The 21474-nt window shown below is 44.3% G+C and overlaps 1 protein-coding gene and 1 non-coding gene across 3 annotated transcripts; both read left to right on the plus strand.

Moving 5' to 3' along the window:
- Positions 1 to 644: 644 nt before the first annotated feature.
- Positions 645 to 20137, plus strand: LOC139534216 (zinc finger protein AEBP2-like). Of its 2 annotated transcripts, none has more exons than XM_071333152.1 (8): positions 645 to 1297; positions 4096 to 4312; positions 4842 to 4949; positions 8452 to 8638; positions 9096 to 9238; positions 14529 to 14596; positions 16344 to 16457; positions 17523 to 20137. In XM_071333152.1, exons 1-8 carry the CDS (start codon positions 807 to 809, stop codon positions 17533 to 17535), a joined length of 1341 nt encoding a protein of 446 aa, XP_071189253.1. In that variant the 5' UTR covers positions 645 to 806; the 3' UTR covers positions 17536 to 20137. The 2 variants fall into 2 exon arrangements, with proteins under 2 accessions (XP_071189253.1, XP_071189254.1); XM_071333153.1 differs by having other exon boundaries at positions 9114 to 9238.
- On the plus strand, positions 19739 to 19865 carry LOC139534985 (small Cajal body-specific RNA 14). Its single transcript, XR_011667069.1, has one exon. It is a non-coding gene; the product is annotated as a small Cajal body-specific RNA 14 (non-coding RNA).
- Positions 20138 to 21474: the final 1337 nt, after the last annotated feature.

Below are 21474 nucleotides of genomic sequence, written 5' to 3' on the forward strand. Positions count from 1 at the left end.
CTATGCCCATTTGCCAAACTTTGACAGACATTAGTAGTGATACTTCCATTATGTTAATCAGGCTCTGAATCTTTTGTGGTCCCTGTCTGTAGCACTCTGTGGTATGTGGGCCTGGTTCCATTCCTTCCACTAGTTCCAACCCTTTCCATGCCTCCTACCCTATAGTTCCTAATCCCTACCACTTTACGTATTTAGTATTTTATTAGGATCCCCATTAGATACTCTTCTTGGGGTCCGCTGACTATCAGTCAGTGCAGACATTCCATCAAGTTCCAGCAATGGAGTCCAACTTGCACTGGACACTGGAATGGCAATGCCTGTACTTGAAGAATCCATCACATGTGATCATGGCCTCCATACTTTTACAGCAGAGTAAGACCTGGAGGTCATGAAGAAAATAAAATATCTGCTTTGATGAATTTGCATAAGTCTAGGCTTTATGCAAAAATGAAATTACACATAGGCTAGGCTTACTAATAGAATTGAGCACAGGTATGGTGGTAAGAATTGTTTAGATTTATGACTGAAATGTGTTAATGGGTGATGATTGACTTAAATTAAAGGGAAATATTAGGGCCAACGTTCTGTTCCTGGAACACTTGTTTTTATATATATAAACCAATCTAACAATAGTTCTCTGAAACACGTGGAACCGGCCACAATGTGGGGGACTACGTCATGGTTATGCCTCCTCCCCTAGCGTCCCCGTTGAACACCCGTGGTGAAGCAGCGCATGCGATTGGGAGAAAGAACCAACTTTGTGGGGCAGCCTACAACACAAAAAAAGCTTACTACGCGCTTTGAACATGGCTGCAGTTACAACCAACGGTACCGAACAAGACTCCACATCGACAAACGAGCAAAATGGAACATTGGACAAAGGAGAAAACGGGAAAAAGAAGCAGGGCCCCACAGACTCGAAACAGGAACCGGGTGACAACGAGGACGGAACAGAAATGGACGTGAGCAACGGAGACAGCAAAGAGAAGCCTTCAGTCGCAAAAGAATCGGTTTTGTCCACGGAAAATGGTAACAAAGAAGAACCGGCCTGTGAACTGTCTGAACCGGTTAAAAGTCCCGTGGAGGGAATCCCTGCGAGCAGCACCGAAACCGGGGAGAGCATCGTGGAGCTGAATCAAGAACAAAGAGCGGAGAGCGTGTCCTCGCCTCCCAGCTCCGACAAGACCAAAAGCGAGGAATCCACGGAGAAAACCGACCGCGGTATCAAAAGACTGGCCAGTGTCGAGATATCATCCTCGGATGGAGAACCTCTCAGTCGAATGGATTCGGAAGACAGGTCTGTGGATTACTAATACCCGACCAAATGTTGAATACAAAGCAGCGCAGCAATGTTGCCAGCCCACTCCAACAATGATTCAATTTTAATAAGATGTTTACGTTTGATCAAGCTACATTGTTACAAGTTGCACTCACTATCCTTGCAATTATGTAGCGTGGTGTGATATCTCCGTACTTTGTCTTTTGCCAAACAGCAGTTTAGCACAACAGTCGGGTTTGTTTTGCTACAATGCATCAGCACCCTATGCGTTATGTGCAGTTGACAAGAGAACATGCATAGTTTTAACCGATAGTTGAATAGGCCTAAGTTTGCCTTCAGTTTACAATGGAATGGTTCCACGCTGCACGTACACGCGCATCTGGACATGATGTCCATGTATGGCCAGCATTGCCACCACGATGCTCATTGTGTAATAACGTCGCTACTATGAAACCACGGTCAAAAGGAGACACACCAGCAATATGAACATTTCAGACTTGATTTTATCTTATGAGCAAATTCAGTGAGTTAAGTAATATTTTCCAAGTTGGCATCTATCCTTGAAAACCGTTTGGTGAAAGTCCCATGAGTAATTTCACAAGTGGAGCGCTGAGACAAAGAAACGAATCACTCACTAACAAGCCAACCAACAGGCCCCAGCTTTCATATGAAGGGTGGTGTTTAGGCACAGAGCTACTTCTAACATATCTATACACACACACATACACTTACAGATGTGTCAACTGGCTCACTGTGGTCACAACACTTCATCGCCTTCTAGTTGGTTTGGCCGTGTGGCTGGGTGACTAGTTACAGGATGTCTGTGTTGAGATGAGTCCTTTACACACACACACACAGGATCTCACCCTCATGCACACAAACGAGTGAATCATATACACATGTCTTTCTGAGATATTTAGATGTGTACCCAGAATTCCCCATTACAATATGTGAAATGGCCAAGATGGAGCTTCCACTGCATCATAAACTAGTGCAGAAGAGAGAGAGAGAGAATCAGATCAAAGGTGTTAAAACTGAGTAATGCTGTATGCAACTCACTGCTCAATTATGTTACAATGCAACTTCAAATAATTTACTCTGGGTTATTGCGGCCCCTCCAAAGCAGTGAGTTTGCAGATCTGATTGTCCTAACTCTATGGCGAACTCCAGTTACGTGTGTATGTAATTGAACCTGACTATGTGCATGTAACAATAGAACACACAGACATAAACTATAGCATGAAGCCTGTATGCAAAAGTCCAGTGTAGATATAGGGTCCTATCAGCCATATACTAATAATTCACACAGATCTGCCCCTGCACACACCGTCTGAATATCACTGGACGAGCCAACGGATAAGAACCATATACACATAAATTTCTTATTCAAATGGAAGCAGAGAAATCAACGATTTCACACACCCCCGATGTCCACCCATCTCCTTTTGCTGCTAGAATAGTGGAATAATTCCCCTTTCTGGATCCCGGTAGATTTCCTCAGTCTGTAGTCATGCGATGACCTGTCGAGGGTAGCTAACAAAAGGAAACCCAGTTAGCACAAAGGCTGAAGTCCCCGTGTTGCTTCAGGGACTGAAGTGTAGTATCTGAAGGAGAGAGGATCCAATTTCCCCTCCCCCCTTCTCTCTTTCCCCCTCGACCCTCTCCCGTCATGGCGCGTTGCTTTGTCTGGCCAGGGCAGAATGGCCTGTGGTAAGAAAGGAGTGAATGGAGGAGAGAGCTCTGCTGTTTGGGCAGCTGCATGGTCTCAATGTAACTTTTGTTCCCCTGCTGGCACTGAGGACCTCAGGAACAGAGCAGGGGAGCAGCTGGAGGCAGGCAGCCTTACGAGGTGTGTGTGTGTCACCTCTTCATTCAGTCCAACGTGGTAAAATTACTGAGTCACTAATGCTCTCTGAGAAGCTTTGTGTGGGTGTGAGGGCGGAGAGGGATACTTCTACATCTATAATGGCATGAGATTCAAATCCGCCATGACACCCTCACATCCCTCCTTGTAGACCATGCATACTAAACCTCATATGCCCCAGAGAAGTCAACACACGGACATAAACTATACTAATGGTGTGTTTATACCATGTGCCGACACTGCTCAGAGCTGTGTTGGCACATGCTATAAACACACTAAATCACCATGATTTAGTGACTGAGGCTGTCCAAACCTATGACTAGAACAGACCGCAAGGCGCTACAGAGGGTAATGCGTACGGCCCAGTACATCACCGGGGCCAAGCGTCCTGCCACCCAGGACCTCTAAATCAGGTGGTGTCAGAGGAAGGCCCTAAAAATTGTCCGTGACTCCAGCAACCCTAGTCAGACTGTTCTCTCTGCTACCGCACGGCAGGCGGTACCGGAGGTCCAAAAGGCTTCTTAACAGCTTCTACCCCCGAGCCATAAGACTGCTGAACAGCTAATTAAATGGCTTTATTGACCCCCCCATTACGCTGCTGCTACTCGCTGTTAGGCGTAGTCACTTTACCCCTACCTACATGTACATATTACCTCAATGGCCTCGACTAACCTGTACCCCCGCACATTGACTCGGTACCAGTACCCAATGTATATAGCCTCGTTATTTTATTGTTGCTCTTATTTTTTTACTTTTTGGTAAATATTTTCTCAACTGCATTGTTGGTTAAGGGCTTGTAAGTAAGCATTTCACGGTAAGGTCTATCTATACCTGTTGTATTCGGCGCGTGTGAAGAATAACATTTTGATTTGTTTTGTAGTACAACAGATCTCTGTGCTGACCCCATCTCTCACTGTCCCTCCCCCTCTCACTGTCCCTCCCCCTCCCTCAGTATCAGCAGTACTCTGATGGACATGGAGAGCACAGCGTCCAGCGGGCGCTCCACACCTGCCATGATGAACGGGCACGGCCCTGCCACCGCCACCCCGTCGGTGGGTAAGGGCGTGGCATACACCTGCTGCTGGGACCAATGCCAGCTCCTCTTTACCACCAGCCCAGACCTGGCTGAGCACATCAGGGGCGTGCACGTGGACGGACAACGAGGAGGGGTATGTAGTGTAGGAAATCAACTTCCTAAATCATCTTCTCTGTCCTCCTGCCTGCTCACCCTCTTCTATCCTCTTCTTTCTACACCTCCTAGTTTTATGCCTCCACCCCTCTTCTCCACCACCACAACCCTGTCTTCAAAATATCAATCCCCTCCACTTCTCCATCTTGAAGATAATCCAAACATCCTGTGTTAAACTAACTCCAGATGAAAGGTACTGCGGTACATTATAGACTCTGGCTGTATAAAAGACAGCTTGATGTTTTATCTCTCTTGGAACTTTAGGTTCAGAGTGGGGGCGGGGGTCAGTTTATGGGGGGATTGGGTTTCTAGGTGCTTCAGTTAAAAATGGTCTGTCATTGAATTTATATATGACATGTCCTTCTGCCAACTACTACAGTTCTCTAGGATAGTAGAATTTCGTAGGACGTTTAGTCTCTTACATTGCATCTTGGGTAACTCATAAGAGCTAGGTGGCGAGTGACCTGTGAAGCTATGTGTGTGTCACCGTGTTGCTGTCCTCTCGCCAGGTGTTTGTGTGTCTGTGGAAGGGCTGCAAGGTGTATAACACCCCGTCGACCAGTCAGAGCTGGCTTCAAAGACACATGGTCTCACACAGCGGAGACAAACCATTCAAGGTGTGAAACCGCCCTCCTTTCTTCCATTTCACTGTCACACACACATGACACTGACTCTGCAAACCACATCCTCGTGTCCGTGTCTTCACAAAGTTATTGATACCCCTTGACTTATTCCAAATTTAGTGTTACAACCTGAATTCAAAATGGATTAAATTGTTTTTTCTCACCCGTCTACACACTACCCCATAATGACAAAGTGAAAACATGGTTTTATTTATTTTTGCTAATTTATTGAAAATGAAATACAGAAATATCTAATTTACAGAAGTATTCACACCCCTGAGTTAATACATGTTAGAATCCGCTTTGGCAGCGACTATAGCTGTAAGTCTTTCTGGGTGAGTCTCTAAGAGCTTTTCACACCTGGATTGTACAATGTTTTTACATTATTCTTTTGTTTTATTCTTCAAGCTCTGTCAAGTTGGTTGTTGATCATTGCTAGACAGCCATTTTCAAGTCTTGCCAGAGATTTTCAAGCCAATTTATGTCAAAACTGTAACTAGGCCACTCCGGAACATTCAATGTCATCTTGGTAAGCAACTCCTGTGTATATTTGGCGTTGTTTTTTAGCTTATTGTCCTGCTGAAAGGTGAATTTGTCTCCCACGGAACCCGGTTTTCCTCTATGATTTTGCCTGTGCGTAGCTCTGTTTTGTTTATTTCTATCCTAAAGAAAAGTCCTAGTCGATGACAAGCATTCCCATAACATGATGCAGCCACCACCATGCTTGAAAATGTGATGTGGTACTCAGTAATGTGTTGTGTTGGATTTGCCCTAAACGTAACGCTTTGTATTCGACATAAAGTTAATTTCTTTCCCACATTCTTTGCAGTTTTACTTTAGTGCCTTATTGTAAACAGGATGCGTGTTTTGGAATATTCTGAACAGGCTTCCCTTTTCAGTCTGTCAATTAGGTTAGTATTGTGGAGTAACTACAATGTTGTTGATCCATCCTCAGTGTTCTCCTATCACAGCCATTAAACGCTGTACCAGTTTTAAAGTCACCATGGGCCGGCCTCCTGGTGAATGCCTGAGCGGTTTCCTTCCTCTCCAGTAACTGAGTTTGTTAGGAAGGATGCCTGTATCTTTGTAGTGACTGGGTGTATTGATACACCATCCAAAGTGTAATGAATAACTTCACAATGCTCAAAGGGATATTCAATTTCTGCTCCCCCCCCCTCCCCCCCCACATCTACCAATAAGTGCCCTTTGCGAGGCATTGGAAAACCTCCCTGGTCTTTGTGGTTGAATCAGTGTTTGAAATTCACTGCTCGACATTAAAGATAATTGTATGTGTGGAATACAGAGATGAGGTAGTCATTCAAAAATCATGTTATTAAACACGTAGGCCATGCAACTTAAGTGATTTAAGCACATTTTATTACTGAATTTATTTAGCCTTGCCATAACAAAGGGGTTGAATACTTATTGACGCAAGACATTTCCGCTTTCATTTTAAATGAATGAATTAGTAAACATAAAAAAACATAATTCCACTTGGACATTATGGGGTATTGTGTGTCGACCAGTATCACCAAATCTCAAATGAAGCCATTTTGAAATTCAGGCTGTAGCACAACAAAATGTGGGAAAAGTTGAGGGGTAAATACTTTCTGAAGGCCCCGTACATGTATGTACATGTCATGTGCTATAGATTATTCTAGTCTTGGAGAGCATTATAATCATTCTAACACAAGACACATCTGTCACACACTATCCTGTGTAAAGCTAATGCATGATATTATTCTGAATGCTTCCATTGAACAGTGGTTCTATACTCAGGCCTACAGTTTCCTCTGTATTATAACCGTTTGAACTTTTATTGAAAAGGAAATCACCTAGATTTCATCAAATAGAAAGACCAATACTAGTATTATATAAAGTTGAAGTCGTAGGTTTACGTACACTTAGGTTGGAGTCATTAAAACTCGTTTTTCAACCACTCCACACATTTCTTGTTAACAAACTATAGTTTTGGCAAGTCGGTTAGGACATCTACTTTGCATGACACAAGTAAATTTTCCAACAATTGTTTACAGACAGATTATTTCACTTATAATTCACTGTATCACAATTCCAGTGGGTCAGAAGTTTACATACACTAATGACTGTGCCTTTAAACAGCTTGGAAAATTCCAGAAAATGTCATGGCTTTAGAAGCTTCTGATAGGCTAATTGACATAATTTGAGTCAATTGTACGTTTACCTGTGGATGTATTTCAAGGCCTACCTTCAAACTCAGTGCCTCTTTGCTTGACATCGTGGGAAAATCAAAAGGAATCAGCCAAGACCTCAGAATTTTTTGTTGCTGATCTCCACAAGTCTGGTTCATCCTTGGGAGCAATTTCCAAACAAGTGAAGGTACCAAGTTCATCTGTACAAACAATAGTACGCAAGTATAAACACCATGGGACCACGCAGCCGTCATACCGCTCAGGAAGGAGACGCATTCTGTCTCCTAGAGATGAACGTACTTTGGTGCGAAAAGTGCAAATCAATCCTAGAACAACAGCAAAGGACCCTGTGAAGATGCTGGAGGAAATAGGCACAAAAGTATCTATATCCACAGTAAAACGAGTCCTATATTGACATAACCTGAAAGGCCGCTCAGCAAGGAAGAAGCCACTACTTTTTGGAGAAATGTCCTCTGGTTTGATGATACAAAAATAGAACTGTTTGGCCATAATGACCATTGTTATGTTTGGAGGAAACAGCGGGATGCTTGCAAGCCGAAGAACACCATCCCAACCGTGAAGCACGGGGGTGGCAGCATCATGTTGTTGGGGTGCTTTGCTGCAGGAGAGACTGGTGCACTTCACAAAATAGATGGCATCATGAGCGAGGAAAAATATATGGTTATATTGAAGTAACATCTCAAGACAAGTGTCAGGAAGTTAAAGCTTGGTCGCAAATGGACAATGACCCCAAGCATACTTCCAAAGTTGTGGCAAAATGGCTTAAGGACAACAAAGTCAAGGTATTGGAGTGGCCATCACAAAGCCCTGAACTCAATCCTATAGAAAATGTGTGGGCAGAACTGAAAAAGTGTGTGTGAGCAAGGAGGCCTACAAACCTGACTCAGTTACACCAGCTCTGTCAGGAGGAATGGGACAAAATTTACCCAACTTATTGTGGGAAGCTTGTGGAAAGCTACCCAAAACATTTGACCCAAGTTAAACAATATAAAGGCAATGCTACAAAATTGTAATTGAGTGTACGTAAACTTCTGACCCACTGGGAATGTGATGAAAGAAATAAAAGCTGAAATAAATCATTCTCTCTATTATTCTGACATTTCACATTCTTAATGAAGTGGTGATCCTAACTGACCTAAAACAGGGCATTTTTACTTGGATTAAATGTTAGAAATTGTGGAAAAACTGCGTTTAAATGTATTTGGCTAAGGTGTATGTAAACTTCCGACTTCAACTGTATGTAAGTGCTCTTGTATAAGCTATCTACTAGTCTGTATTCTCACTGGTGTTGTCTCTATCTCCAGTGTGTGGTGGGGGGTTGCAATGCCACGTTTGCCTCCCAGGGGGGGCTGGCGCGCCATGTACCTACCCACTTTAGCTCCCAGAACTCCAACAAGCTGGCCAATCAGGCCAAGATAAAGGAGGATTCACCTTCGAAGGCGGGGCTAAACAAGAGGCGGAAACTCAAGAATAAACGCAGGAGGTCTTTACGTACGTATCCGAGAAACACGCACATATAAACACACGCAATACACACACAGCATATGTTTTATTATCCTTATGGGGACCTAAAATGGATTTCCATTAAATCCTATTTTCCCTAATTGTTACCCTAATTTGAACCGTAAACCTAACCCCTAATTCTAAAATAGTCTTTGTCCTCGGGGACTATTTGGAATTTCTGGTACCCACGAGGATGGTAATACAAGCGCGCGCACACAAATGCAAGCATGTGTACACATACACAGATATGCACGCACACACTCAATCATACAACAATCAATCATGTACTCGCTGATCAGGTTGCCTGGCTTTCAAACCAAGCGTCTTAACCAATCAGGTGGTGGGAAACGTTTTGATGAATATCTACGAGGGTCAGATCCATCTGATTGGCTAATCACCTCTGACCTATGAACCTCAGTTTAACGCTCCCCCTCTCTCACCCCAGTGTGTTCTGTCCCTCCAGCACGACCTCACGACTTCTTTGATGCCCAGACCATGGATGCTATCAGACACCGGGCCATCTGCCTCAACCTGGCTACACATATAGAGAGCCTGGGCAACGGGCACAGTGTGGTGTTCCACAGCACGGTTAGTAGTACACACACACACACACACCATCACCGTCGTCTTCCACAGCATGGTCAGGGATCCAGCGGCAGCAGACCATGCATGGTCCTGCACACACACACTGTACTTCACTGTTCAGACAGCAGAGGGCACGACAGACCTACAGTATTACGGTCTCAGCTGCACAGAGGAGTTTATTTGTCTTTTTCTTTAAACCTTTATTTAAGCTGGGAGTCATGCTGAGACCACGGTCTCTTTCGCAGATGAGGCCTTACATGAACACATCAATACACAACCATTACACTATTAAACACATCTTTACACACATCAATTACACAATACATGAAAAGTAAACACGAAAAGCAAAACACAAGCATATGAAACAAACACATTCTTCAGTAAAAAGGCTCTCGAACATCTGCCTGAATTTCTCTAGAGGCACCAACTTTAATTTTAAGGACTTTTGGAGATTATTCCACATGAGGCGCAATATGAAAGCAGATTTACCTAATTCAGTGGAGATTGAAGGGCTCTCCAGGGTTAGCCATCCCTGAGTCTGGGTCTGGTAACTTGTATGTCTGAAGTTTAACAATGAGCTAAGGTATGATGGAAGTTTATGCAAGAGGGCTTTATAGACAAAAAAAGAGCGCAATGCATCGATCTACGAGACTTCACGGCGGGCCAGTCTACTTTCTGATACAAAATGCAGTGATGTGTACGGAACCTATCACCTGTAATAATGCACTGTGATCAACTGTGTCCAATGGCTTCAGTACCGTGGCAGCAGCGTCAATAACCGGAATGAATGTTGACAGGACGATTTGTTTCTCTGCTATTTAACGAAAGACGGGGAGCCTGGCCCTATAGAAGAAGCCTATTTTAATTCTTAATTTCTTACCTTATTCATCAACATGCTTTTGAAAGAGAGCTTTTCGTTAATCCAGACGCTCAGATATTTGTAAGAGGGGACACGATCAATGAGGGCACCATCCATAGTATTAGGGGTGTAACAGTTCATCAAACCCACGGTTCGGTAGGTTTTGGGGTCACGGTTCAGTTTCAGTACAGCGAGGGAAAATGAAGTTCCATTCACAATGTTTAGCATTCACAATATTCCTGTCATTCTGTTGTGGCAGGATTGTTATGTGGGCCTCTCAAGTTTCCACTCTGATGCTGCATTGGTCACCTTCTGGGAGGTGGGAATTTCCGAGCTGTTTAGTCATAAATAGCAGTTGGACACATTCATGTGATTTGAACTCGTTGAGAAATGCCAGTGGCTAATGGCCTACAAGCTGTATCAACCATAAACTAAAAGTGCTTGTAAAAAATGTTTTTGTTCAGCAAACCACAATAGATTGCTTTTTATAAATATTTTGTTCCATTTAAATGCCAAATGCTGTTCGAGGCCATTTCCTTAGCAGGTGACGTCCGTGGTAATCATGTGGGAGAAGTGTGTGCTTCAGATCATTGACAAGTTTCCCACAAGTAAGTACCAGTTGGAGGGCCATTCAAGTGGGTTTTGCCCAGTCTTATGTGGTAAATTCCCACTTGGTTGCGAACACACCATGACACTGTCTCCTTCTTCAGTGCCAGATGCGCAGTTGTGACTCATAAAGGGGCATGTCTGTAGCACGGTACATCTCCTATGCGTGGGTAATGTGATGAGCTGTCACTGTGAAGTAAGCGCAACACAGGGTGCGTTGGCCAATTCATTCTGAACTTCGTTTTTGGCTTGCTTATATAGAGCGGGTACAACCTGGTTGCTTAAATTGGTGCAGGAGGGAAGTTCGTAACGTGGCTAAAGCACTTTCACAAGGCGCTGAAACCCTCTTCTCAATCACCGTGAATCGGTGCATAGCCGTGGTTATAAAGCAAAGACTGTCAAAAATACAAACATAGCCTACCTATCGCTCTTGTAATTTCTTTGGCCCGGTCAGAATCAGCTGCCACGGAATGCTGGAATGCAGAGGTGAGACTGTGTTTCTTTGCGTTTCTGTCTTGCTCCGGTGTACTCGAGTGATGTCAGAGTAAATGTGTCAACAACATTTGAGGTGTTGGCAGCTGCATAGGCTATTCCTGTTGAGCGTGGCGACATATTGTTAACGTTTGATCCACAACGTTCTGTCCATCTCCGTTGAATCTGCTGGGAAGCCTAAGTGTTCCTAAACTGGAGATTTAAACAATTGTTGATGATCCTCCAATTCTGATTCTGTCTGCATAGGTGATCGTTTTAACGGAATAGCCTGAAATGTTTGTTTTAGCTCAGATTTTCTCAAGCGGCATAGGCCTACTACGCAGCGTATGCATAGCCTAAAGACGTAGTATTTTTATTTTGTAATAATTGTTGTTTTTATGTAGTCATTCGGGTTCAGTGCGACCGAATCGAGGTCCCTGGACCAAATGGTTCGGTACCATTACACCCCTACAAAGTACGTATGCATAAATCTTCAGATTTTTATGTGATTTGGAAAAGAACATGTCCTTGGTTTTACCTGCATTAAGTACCAATGTCAGTTCATCAAAGGCTTTCTGCAGGGCATTAGAGGCAGATTGACACTGACAGAGCCTGGTCAGCTATGGGGTCAATGGCATACACCACAGTGTCATCTACATACAGGTGAATGTATTTTTTAACAGATAAATTATATTGTTCATGTGAAAATAACCAGAGCAAGAATCCATCCCTGTAGGATTCCCTTTGTTATGTGGAGAGAACCTGATTTAACACCATCAGTAAATACACACGGTATACTTTTTAAAGCAGTAATATGTAACTTTTTAGGTGACCCAAACCAAATTCACATAGAAATGTGGGTTGTAGATCTGTCATTCTCGTTGAAAGCCAGTCAACGAAGTGGTACATATGTGCTTTCTGCAAAGTTTCGTTTTTTGCGTCTTACTTTAGGTTTTGTACAAGTGCATCAAACAACTGAAAATACAATATTTTTGGTTATGGAAAATAATTTGCCAGTGGTTTAGATGGTACAATGATTCTCTACACTTTGGTTCCATGCCCCTTTAATTAAACTGCTAATAAAGGACCTGAAATTAGGCAAAAATCATTTTCAAACCAGCTACACGCAGCCTGGTCCAGGCCAATTGATGAACACCTCTGAATAAGTAATGCGTGAAACACACTGTTGAAGGCTTTAGACAGGTCAACAAAAAGGGCCACACAGTGTTACTTCTTATCCAAACAATTAAGAACATAATTTAAAACCAAAGGAGTAGCAGAGATGGTGCTATAACCTGGTCTGAAACATGACTGATTTACTTTTAAGTGATGATGCCAGAGAAGCCGGTGTTTGGAGGATATAATGGCACGAGGACCGAGACATATTTTCATTAACTTTATTTTGATGAATGTATTCATACTTTTTAATCTTTCCACGAGATATAGTCCTGACACTAATACTAGTAAAGGCACAGTACACTACTTTTGTGTGTTATTATTATATATGTTTTACATTTTCCGATTTTTTTCAGGGGGTGCTGCAGCACCCTCAGCACCCCTACTTCTGGCAGCTATGCCTGGCTGGGCTGATTGCACAGAGGAAATAGGCATTTCAATGTCATAGCTTTAGCTATGGTAACTTGTGGTATAGCCACCGACTGGAATGCGGTTTTAACCAATCAGCATCCAGGATTAGACCCACCCGTTGTATAATTGAAATACATTTTGTGGTTGAAAAGGATCTAAGTTGAGTATTTACCAAGGCAAGAGTTTGGAAATGGGGCGCTAATTATTTAGGTCACACGCGTCACCATCTTTTGAAGGGGGAGTATGTGGGGCCACTTTCCAGACCCTGGGGATGGCACCAGAAATAATTGTAAGGTAAAACGTGTTAAAGATTCTACAATCAGAAAGCTGCAGCAAGAAAGGATCAAGCGAATCAGCCCGTGTTTTTTGTTGTTTTTTACAGCGATCTTCCTCGTGGCGTCTAGCACATCACAAGTAGAAAGTTGTTGAAATGAAAACAAAGATTCACTAGAAGTTGACGGAACTTCCATTGAGCCAACTAGAGGCTGGGAGAGGGGCAGGCAGTCGACTGGCTCCCCGGGGTCAATTAAACCACCATTTATTTCAAATAAAAAGCCTGCTGAGATTAAATGCTGATTTTAAAAGCATCACCATCTCATTTTTCTCAGTAATAATACGAGAGTATGACACAACTTGTTTTCCAAAATTGATGTATTACCAGCAGTCTGGTTTAAACTCATGAGTTAATGTGTGCAGAATTGAGGCCTGTGGAAAATGAAGGGCCTAGCCAGGGAATAACACTGACTCCCATGCCCCTTTTTAATTAAACTGCTAATAAGGGAACTGCCAGCAACCCTCCCACGAAACACACGCACTGCTCTGACGTACATGCCAGAGTCCAGACCCAGCCAGGCCTGTTGTTGGAGCCGCTTAAAAAACAGACCCCCACGCCGCTCTCCTCCCTCACCCCTCCACCCTCCATCTCTCCCCTACACATGCAGTTGGAGTGCTTCTACCAGTATTTTCACAGAGAGATCAAGAGAGAGAGAGACAGCGTAGGAACCCAGCAGTTGCCTGACGACTCCAACTGAATTCTTCCGCTGCTCTGTTCACTTCTTCCGCCATTGAAGTCGTTTGTGGTGATGTCAAAATGAGGGGTGTTACAAAACAGTCGTCAGCAATATGGATTGTCTCTAATCAGAGTATCAAAGCCAATTCCATTTTCAAAACACTGCTTTACCCACCCCATCAGTTTCTGGGACCAATCAGAATGGTTAGAATGTGTTGGCGTTCTAGAAATTGACGACCGTGGCGTAGCATTTGGCTGAAGCAAGGACTTTGGGTAGCTCGGCAAACCCAGCAGGCCTTGTCTACGCCTAAACTATAAGCAAATAAAACCCTGAGAGAGTCTAGTGTAGCGTCTTTTCACGCTGTAACTAGCTACTTGCTGTGTGTTTCTAAAGATAAATAGCATTCCTAGTCTTCACCTTGTTCCAGGGTCACACACTCACGAACTGTGGAATGCACTAACGTCAGTCAGGGGGCAGTATTGTTCCTACCACACAGGGGATGTGTGTATATGTTTAGCTGCTGGACTGGCGTCTTCAGGCCAGTGAGGTAACAGTGTTAGTCTGCAGAGTGGGAGGGAGGACAGATTGACTCTGGCTCAATTAGACTGGAACCAGGTGTCTCATTCCTTTACTGACTTGCCATCAGCATCAGACCTTTGGTTAGGGATGGTGTGTGTCTCCAGTATGACCTCAACAACAATGTTGTTTTCCAATGTCTCTGTTACTGGGTGGTGTCTTGACTCTCTTCTTCTGTCTCTAGGTAATAGCGAGGAGGAAGGAAGATTCTGGGAAGGTTAAAGTCCTCCTCCACTGGACTCCTGAGGACATGTAAGTTGCCCTCTTCTCCACCCTCCTCTCTTCCCCACATCCTGCTCTTCATCTCTCTCCTGTTGGCAGACACAAGGCCACAGTCCTCTTCTCTCCCCTCGCTCCCTTTTCTCTCCTGTACTACTGGCAAGCAGAGGGTTACCCTCCTATCTTCCTATCCTTCTCCTCCCCTGCTCTGTAAATGTCAGCAGGCGTTTAGTGGTGGTTAGACAGTTTGTCCTGTGGCTGGGGGCAGGAGGCAGGCAATCACATGTCACCGCACCCCATACACACACAGGAGGATACCTAGGTTAGCGTCTCCTCCATCCAGAAGGGTCAGTGATCTGGATGAGTTCACTCATCTCGTGGGAGCTACCCTGTGATCTCTCTCTCCATCCTTCCCTTCATCCCTTTCTCTAACTCTTTCTCTGTTCCTTTTGCCCGCATCAGTGGCCCAGTTTAGAGCATTAAGGACCAAGAGCTCGCCTGTCTCTTTCCCCCTGACTAGCATACCAGCTTTCCTAACCAGCTACGTGCGTTTCAGACTGGAATATTGTAAGTTAGCTATGTAGTTAGCATAGTATATTATCAGAAAACCTATTGAAGGTAAGGAGACAAGGAGAGGAAGCCACTTCAGACTATTGAGCCGTAGCCCTACTCCTCAGACCTCAGCCATTAGTCTCTCAGCCAGAGGAGAGGAAGTCACTTCAGGCTGAGACGCAGCCCTCCTCGTCTCTAGCCATTAGTCTCTCAGCCGGAGGAACGGGCTGTCAGCTCAACTCTGCTCCGTCTAAAACCCCTCTCCCCGAGAGCTCATCTCCGATAGAAACAACTTTCTCGGTCAGGAAACGGGCTAAAAGCCAAAACGACGCTCGCTGTCGTGGTACATGTCCAAAATTAACCTCTCTTTGGAATTTTTGGATGGAGGGAGGGGGAGGAGGAGCGAGAGACGTATTGCGGCACTCGTTTCAGAACCTGTGAGGGGTTAAGAGTTGGATATGTCCCTCTAAGGACCATGTTGCTGTAAAAGCAACCGTCACCCACACTACCATGGAGAATGTCTAACAGATGTTGTAGTCACTCCTACTGTAGCTCTCAGCTACAGAGTTGCAGCAGCACCCTATGTACACAGTCCTCTGCAGCGAGCATTGTATTTGCTGTGATTTTAAACCGTAACAGGAGACAGCTGAGACCTTGCCCTCTCTGTCTCCTACCATGTTATTGGGTGCTTTTCTGCTGTTTTTGTTTCGGTTGTGTTCGTCCCTTTGCAAGGGTATGGTCCCCTTCTCGCCTCTCCATTTCTTTATCACCACTCTCTCTTCTCCTTTCATCCTCTTTCTTCCTTTCCTCCACCTGGGGCTTTCATCTGCCCCTCTCTGAATCTGTGATCTATAGCCAAGCAGTCTGCTAATGATGAACCAAGCACCGCTCATTCACATCTCCCCAACACTCTCCCCCGGGGTGCTTTCCTGGTGACGCACACACTGGCAGGAGTAGAGGAGCCCAGTACTGGTATTGATCCTCTCCCATTGTTTCCCACGGATAACACCTAAACACAACGTTTAGTTAGACAAGCGCTTTAGGAAGCATGCATATGTACCACTGTAATCTCCTCTTAACCCGTTTCTAAGCTGATGCCAGTCAGACACCAGCTTAGAGGCCACGGAACCAATTGCGAGACTGGATTTGTACTGACTCATCTCTTCCACCTCTCTCTCTGTCTCTCTCCTCCTTCCCTCTCACTTTCTCTCAATCTCCCTCTTGCCAGACTACCTGATGTGTGGGTGAATGAGAGTGACCGGCCGCAGCAGAAGACCAAGGTGGTCCATCTCTCCCAGCTGCCCCAGGACACACACGTACTGCTGGACCCCAACATATACAGGTGTGTATGCGTGCATGCACTGGAGGGGGGGGTGCAAATCTTGAGGCAGAGACCATTAGGGCTAATCATTAACTCTCCAAATAGTGTGCGTGCCTGTGGACGTGCACATAACTCATACTTTGGTTGACTCACAACAACAGCAGCAATGTGAGCATAGCTACCACAGCCGGTGTGTTTTCCTAGACTCAGTACTGGCCCAGTGATCCCTGAGGGCCAGTGCTACTCTGTTTACACAGCTTGTGAATGAGGGCTACATTCTGCCTGTAATAGATGGCCATGCAGCACAGAGCTAAATATGAACGCCCAATGGCTGTGGAGAGATGTGATCCTGAACCCCACGTCGACCTTGCATGCTGCTTTGACTTTGTATCACCTAGAAACAAAATCTCTCAAGTCTTTCCTCACTTTTATTCTTACAAGCAGTGTTGTAGATGCTTTATAGGCAAAGTGAAGAAGGTATATGGTTCCCTGAAGAATGCCCCCCCCCCCCCGTGGTGTAAAGTACTACTTAAGTTGTTTTTTGGGGTACGGGATGGTGAGAGGAGGAAGCCTGACATTCAGTAGGGTCATGTTATGGTGTGTTGTCGTTATGATTTCTGTGTCAGGAGTAATCTGAGAAGTACAGCTTTCAAGATTCAGGAATGATGTGACTGCTATTTATTTCCCCACCTGGTGGCGCCAGTCACTGTTGTCAGCCAGTAGAAAATACTACGCTGTAGATGAAGCATTCCACCCCTTTTCTTGCATCTTGAGTGTCATCCCCTGCTTTGGACCTTTCTGACCACTACAATACCTCTCATCACCACTCCCTTGATAAATAAGACATTCTTTTTTAAGTTGTGCACCGGGCCTTTATTATGCCTGTATGATCATTTACAAGGTTACAGACTGCCTTTGTTTTTGATGTAGTGTTCGGCATCCTCCCATAAAACATTCTGTGTATGTAAAGGAATGCTTACATTACACGAATGACTGTGGGTGGAGGTGGACCGTGTTAGAAGTCATGATATGCATACACATAATGCATAACTGTAAACTAATGTAAAGTGCTGCCTGTTGTTACAGGATGTTCTTCTAGAGACTAAGAACAACCAATCAAGAGACTCCGAAGGAGCCTGACGATGTCGCCTCTCATAGGAAGTCCCTATGTCATGTCTTGTCTTGTCTGGACAGGAGTGAAAACCAGAGATTTCAATACCTCTTATTTCCCCCTTTTTTCTTTGTTCACTTTCTGCTCTTTTCACTTTCTTTTCAATGTCAAATTCCTCCAAATGATGAAGTGAATTTAGTATTTGTTTTTAATGGTTTCTGAAAATACACTATATATACACAGTAGTGTGTGGACACCCCTTCAAATTAGTGGATTTGGCTATTTCAGCCACACCCATTGCTGACAGGTGTATTAAATTGAGCACACAGCCATGCAATCTCCATAGACAAACACTGGCAGTAGAATGGCCCGTACTGAAGAGCTCAGTGACTTTCAACATGGCACCGTCATAGGATGCCACCTTTCCAACAAGTCAGTTTTCTGCCCTGCTAGAGCTGTCCTGGTCAGCTGTAAGTGCTTTTATTGTGAAGTGGAAATGTCTAGGATCAACAACGGCTCAACCGTGAAGTGGTAGGCCACACAAGCTCACAGAATGGGATGGCTGAAGAACATAGTGTGTAAAAATCGTCTGTCCTCGGTTTCAGCACTCACTACAAAGTTCCAAACTGCCTCTTGACGCAACATCAGCACAAGAACTGTTTGTCGGGAGTTTCATTAAGTGGGTTTCCATGACCGAGCAGCTGCACACAAGCCTACGGTCACCATGCGCCAAGCCAAGCGTTGGCTGGTGTAAAGCTCGCTGCCATTGGACTCTGGAGCAGTGGAAACGCGTTCTCTGGAGTGATGAATCACGCTTTACCATCTGGCAGTCCGACGGCCGAATCTAGGTTTGGCGGATGCCAGGAGAACGCTACCTGCCCAAACGCATAGTGGCAACTGTAAAGTTTGATGGAGGAAGAATAATCGTCTGGGGCTGTTTTCCATGGTTTAGGCTAGGGCCCTTAGTTCCAGTGAAGGGAAATCTTAGCGCTACAGCATACGATATTCTAGACGACATGTGCTTCCAACTTTGTGGCAACAGTTTGGGAAAGGCCCTTTCCTGTTTCAGCATGACAATGCCCGCATGCACAAAGCGAGGTCCATGCAGAAATGGTTTGTCGAGATCGGTGTGAAAGAACTTGACTTGCCTGCACAGTGCCCTGACCTCAACTCAGTCGAACCTTTGGGATGAATTGGAACGCCGACTGCGAGCCAGGCCTAATCGGCCAACATCAGTGCCAGCCCGACCTCACTAATGCGCTTGTGGCTGAATGGAAACAAGTCCCCGCAGCAATGTTCCAACACCTACTGGAAAGCCTTCCCAGAAGAGTGGAGGCAGTTATAGCAGCAAAGGGGGGACCAACTCCATATTAATGCCCATGATTTTGGAATGAGATGTTCGACAGGCAGGTGTCCACATACTTTTGGTCATGTAGTGTAGGCCAAATGTATTATATACTAGGTGCTAAACATTTGAGCCATTTTGGAGGTGCTTTTGTAAGTTTTAGTTAATAGAATTAGACTATGAGTTTAAACAGCACAGTTACTTGATGTTGTAGAGACCTAGTTGCATTTTGTAGAGAAACTTGTCTTTGTAAATACTCCTGGAGATTGGTAATTTATTTTTATACCTTGAAATTGTACTGTAGATGTTTTATTATTTCTGCTCCAATGTTTTAAACTGTAATAATTGTACATAATGCAATAGGAAAATAGTTTTGATGGACGATATCAATTCCTTATTATTTCTTTAAAGGCTGTTAAGTACACCCGGCTTCTGTCTGACACTAGCTAGGTCAATTTTACCGTCGCAGCTTCTGATGGTCATTTTGATGAGGAAGTTGTAAGGTGTATGTGTTTGTTATCTTTGTGCTGCTGGCAATAGACAGGAACAGTATTAACCCCTCTCCAGTCTTCTGTCAGACTGGCTAACTAACCTCTGCATGTTAGTGTCCACAGGGATTAGAGACAATCATGTTGAACTATACAGTAGGACTGTTCACGGTCTGTCTGAACATCCTATAGGGGTCCATTTATAACGTGGCATCACAGGTCTTTTGGAATAAAATGTTTAAATAAAACCTGTTATCTCTTATTTTTGCCTCTGACATTAGGCAGTGGCTTGGTGGACCCGTGGTTAAGACACTGCACTATATTCAAAAGGGTTGTAGGTTCTAATCCGGCGGAGATTGTGGTTGTTCAGTTAAAACAGTACTGAGCAGTGTACTGTTGACCATGACACCACAGATAGTGATACTGGTGCTCACCGACAGGACCTAGCAAGCTATTGGGCTCCCTGTGCGATGGTTCCATACACATTCTATGGCTTAGTTGGTAGAGCATGGTTTGCTGTCTCTCTGGCCTAGTTTGTGAGTGCTGTTCTGGGGTTATTCTTTAGCTGGTTCAGGCTGTGTACCAGGCCTGTGTGTTGATCCAGAGCAGGGCTGTTGTGGTGTTTGGGAGGCTGTGTAACAGGCTTGTTTGGGAGGAATGCGGTGGCAGTAGGGGCATCTGGGACTGATTTGCTGAGCAGATTCGTGAGCATAGTGCGGACGGACCTATGACACACCCAATAAAAGTCATCCCACAGCATCGGCTGTGTGCGTTGTTGAATGCATTTCATTTGGACAGGGATGTGACGCATGTCCAACACACATGACCGTCCACAGTGAACTGAGAAGTCGGATAAGAGAATGTTATTTACATCTAGGCCAAGTGCAACTGATAATTGAAGTGATCAATGACCGCTGACATCACCGCTGGAATATTGAGGTATGGAACAACAAAACATTGATCAAAAACAATATTAGCAATATCAGTCCACTCTGGGCCTTACAATAACATCATGAAGCCTCTAGGCTAGCGCTAATCTATCGATCATTTTTCACCAACTGACAAGATCTGGCATTAGGTTTGTTAGTGTTACATGATAAAAAAAAAAGTCATCTGGTGGTGACTGAAATCCGTAGACATGAAAATATGAATAGAAAACAAACATTTGAATGCGGGTTATGCTTCTGCCAACGTGCCAGATTCCTACTGAGAATGTATTGGATCAATCACTTCTTTATGAACCAGTATATTACTTGCTAGTTATCCAACAACTTTGACTTGTCGGGTGCAAGTTGGGAAGGAAGAAAAATGTTTAAAAAATATCCCTTTCCAGATTTTTGGCTATGACTAGTACCGTCGAGATCAAGAATTTAGGTCTTATATCAAGAGCAAAGGCAATAACGTAGAACCCTAAAATCAGTTCTGGGATCTTTTTCTCGGCCTCCATTCCAAATGGTTTCAAAATATGAATGCTGGCAGATAGCATTCAGGGTAGTTGGTCTGAAACAGTTTCTTCTCTCCCTAGAAAGATCCTAGTCGTTTCATTATTCCGTAACTATGGCTGTGGTGATAAGGTCATTGCAGTATCCTGCAATTCTAGAATAGTTATTGGGGGAAAAGCAGGAGCCACATAATCCAGAGTGGTTTCGGGTGAGGGACAGTGGTCACGGTAGAGGATCTAGGCTAACGCAGACGCCAGCACATTGTGAAATGCTGTAACCTCTTGTAAGGCAAAGTGGGCCAAAAGTGTGGCTCATTCTGTGTGGGCGTCACTATATTCATCGTCAAGATCATAATCCGACTAATTTCATCAACACTCATTGAGAATCTCTTTGGCTTGCAAACCTCCCCTGTTTTCCTCCAAACATAATGATGGTCATTATGGCCAAACAGTTCTATTTTTGTTTCATCAGACCAGAGGACATTTCTCCAAAAAGTACCATCTTTGTCCCTAAGTGCAGTTGCAAACCGTAGTCTGGCTTTTCTATGGCGGTTTTGGAGCAGTGGCTTCTTCCTTGCTGAGCGGCCTTTCGGGTTATGTCAATATAGGACTCGTTTTACTGTGGATATAGATACTTTTGTACCCGTTTCCTC

Source organism: Salvelinus alpinus, chromosome 11, assembly GCF_045679555.1.
Source record: "Salvelinus alpinus chromosome 11, SLU_Salpinus.1, whole genome shotgun sequence".
In the NCBI taxonomy this organism is placed as follows: domain Eukaryota; kingdom Metazoa; phylum Chordata; class Actinopteri; order Salmoniformes; family Salmonidae; genus Salvelinus; species Salvelinus alpinus.

Excerpts from the sequence above, each read along its gene's own strand:
- LOC139534216 (XM_071333152.1), top strand. The coding sequence starts at position 807 with ATGGCTGCAGTTACAACCAACGGTACCGAACAAGACTCCACATCGACA. Across the intron at positions 4,313-4,841 it reads TGGACGGACAACGAGGAGGG|GTGTTTGTGTGTCTGTGGAA; the intron begins GTATGTAGTGTA and ends TCCTCTCGCCAG. Across the intron at positions 9,239-14,528 it reads GTGTGGTGTTCCACAGCACG|GTAATAGCGAGGAGGAAGGA; the intron begins GTTAGTAGTACA and ends TTCTGTCTCTAG.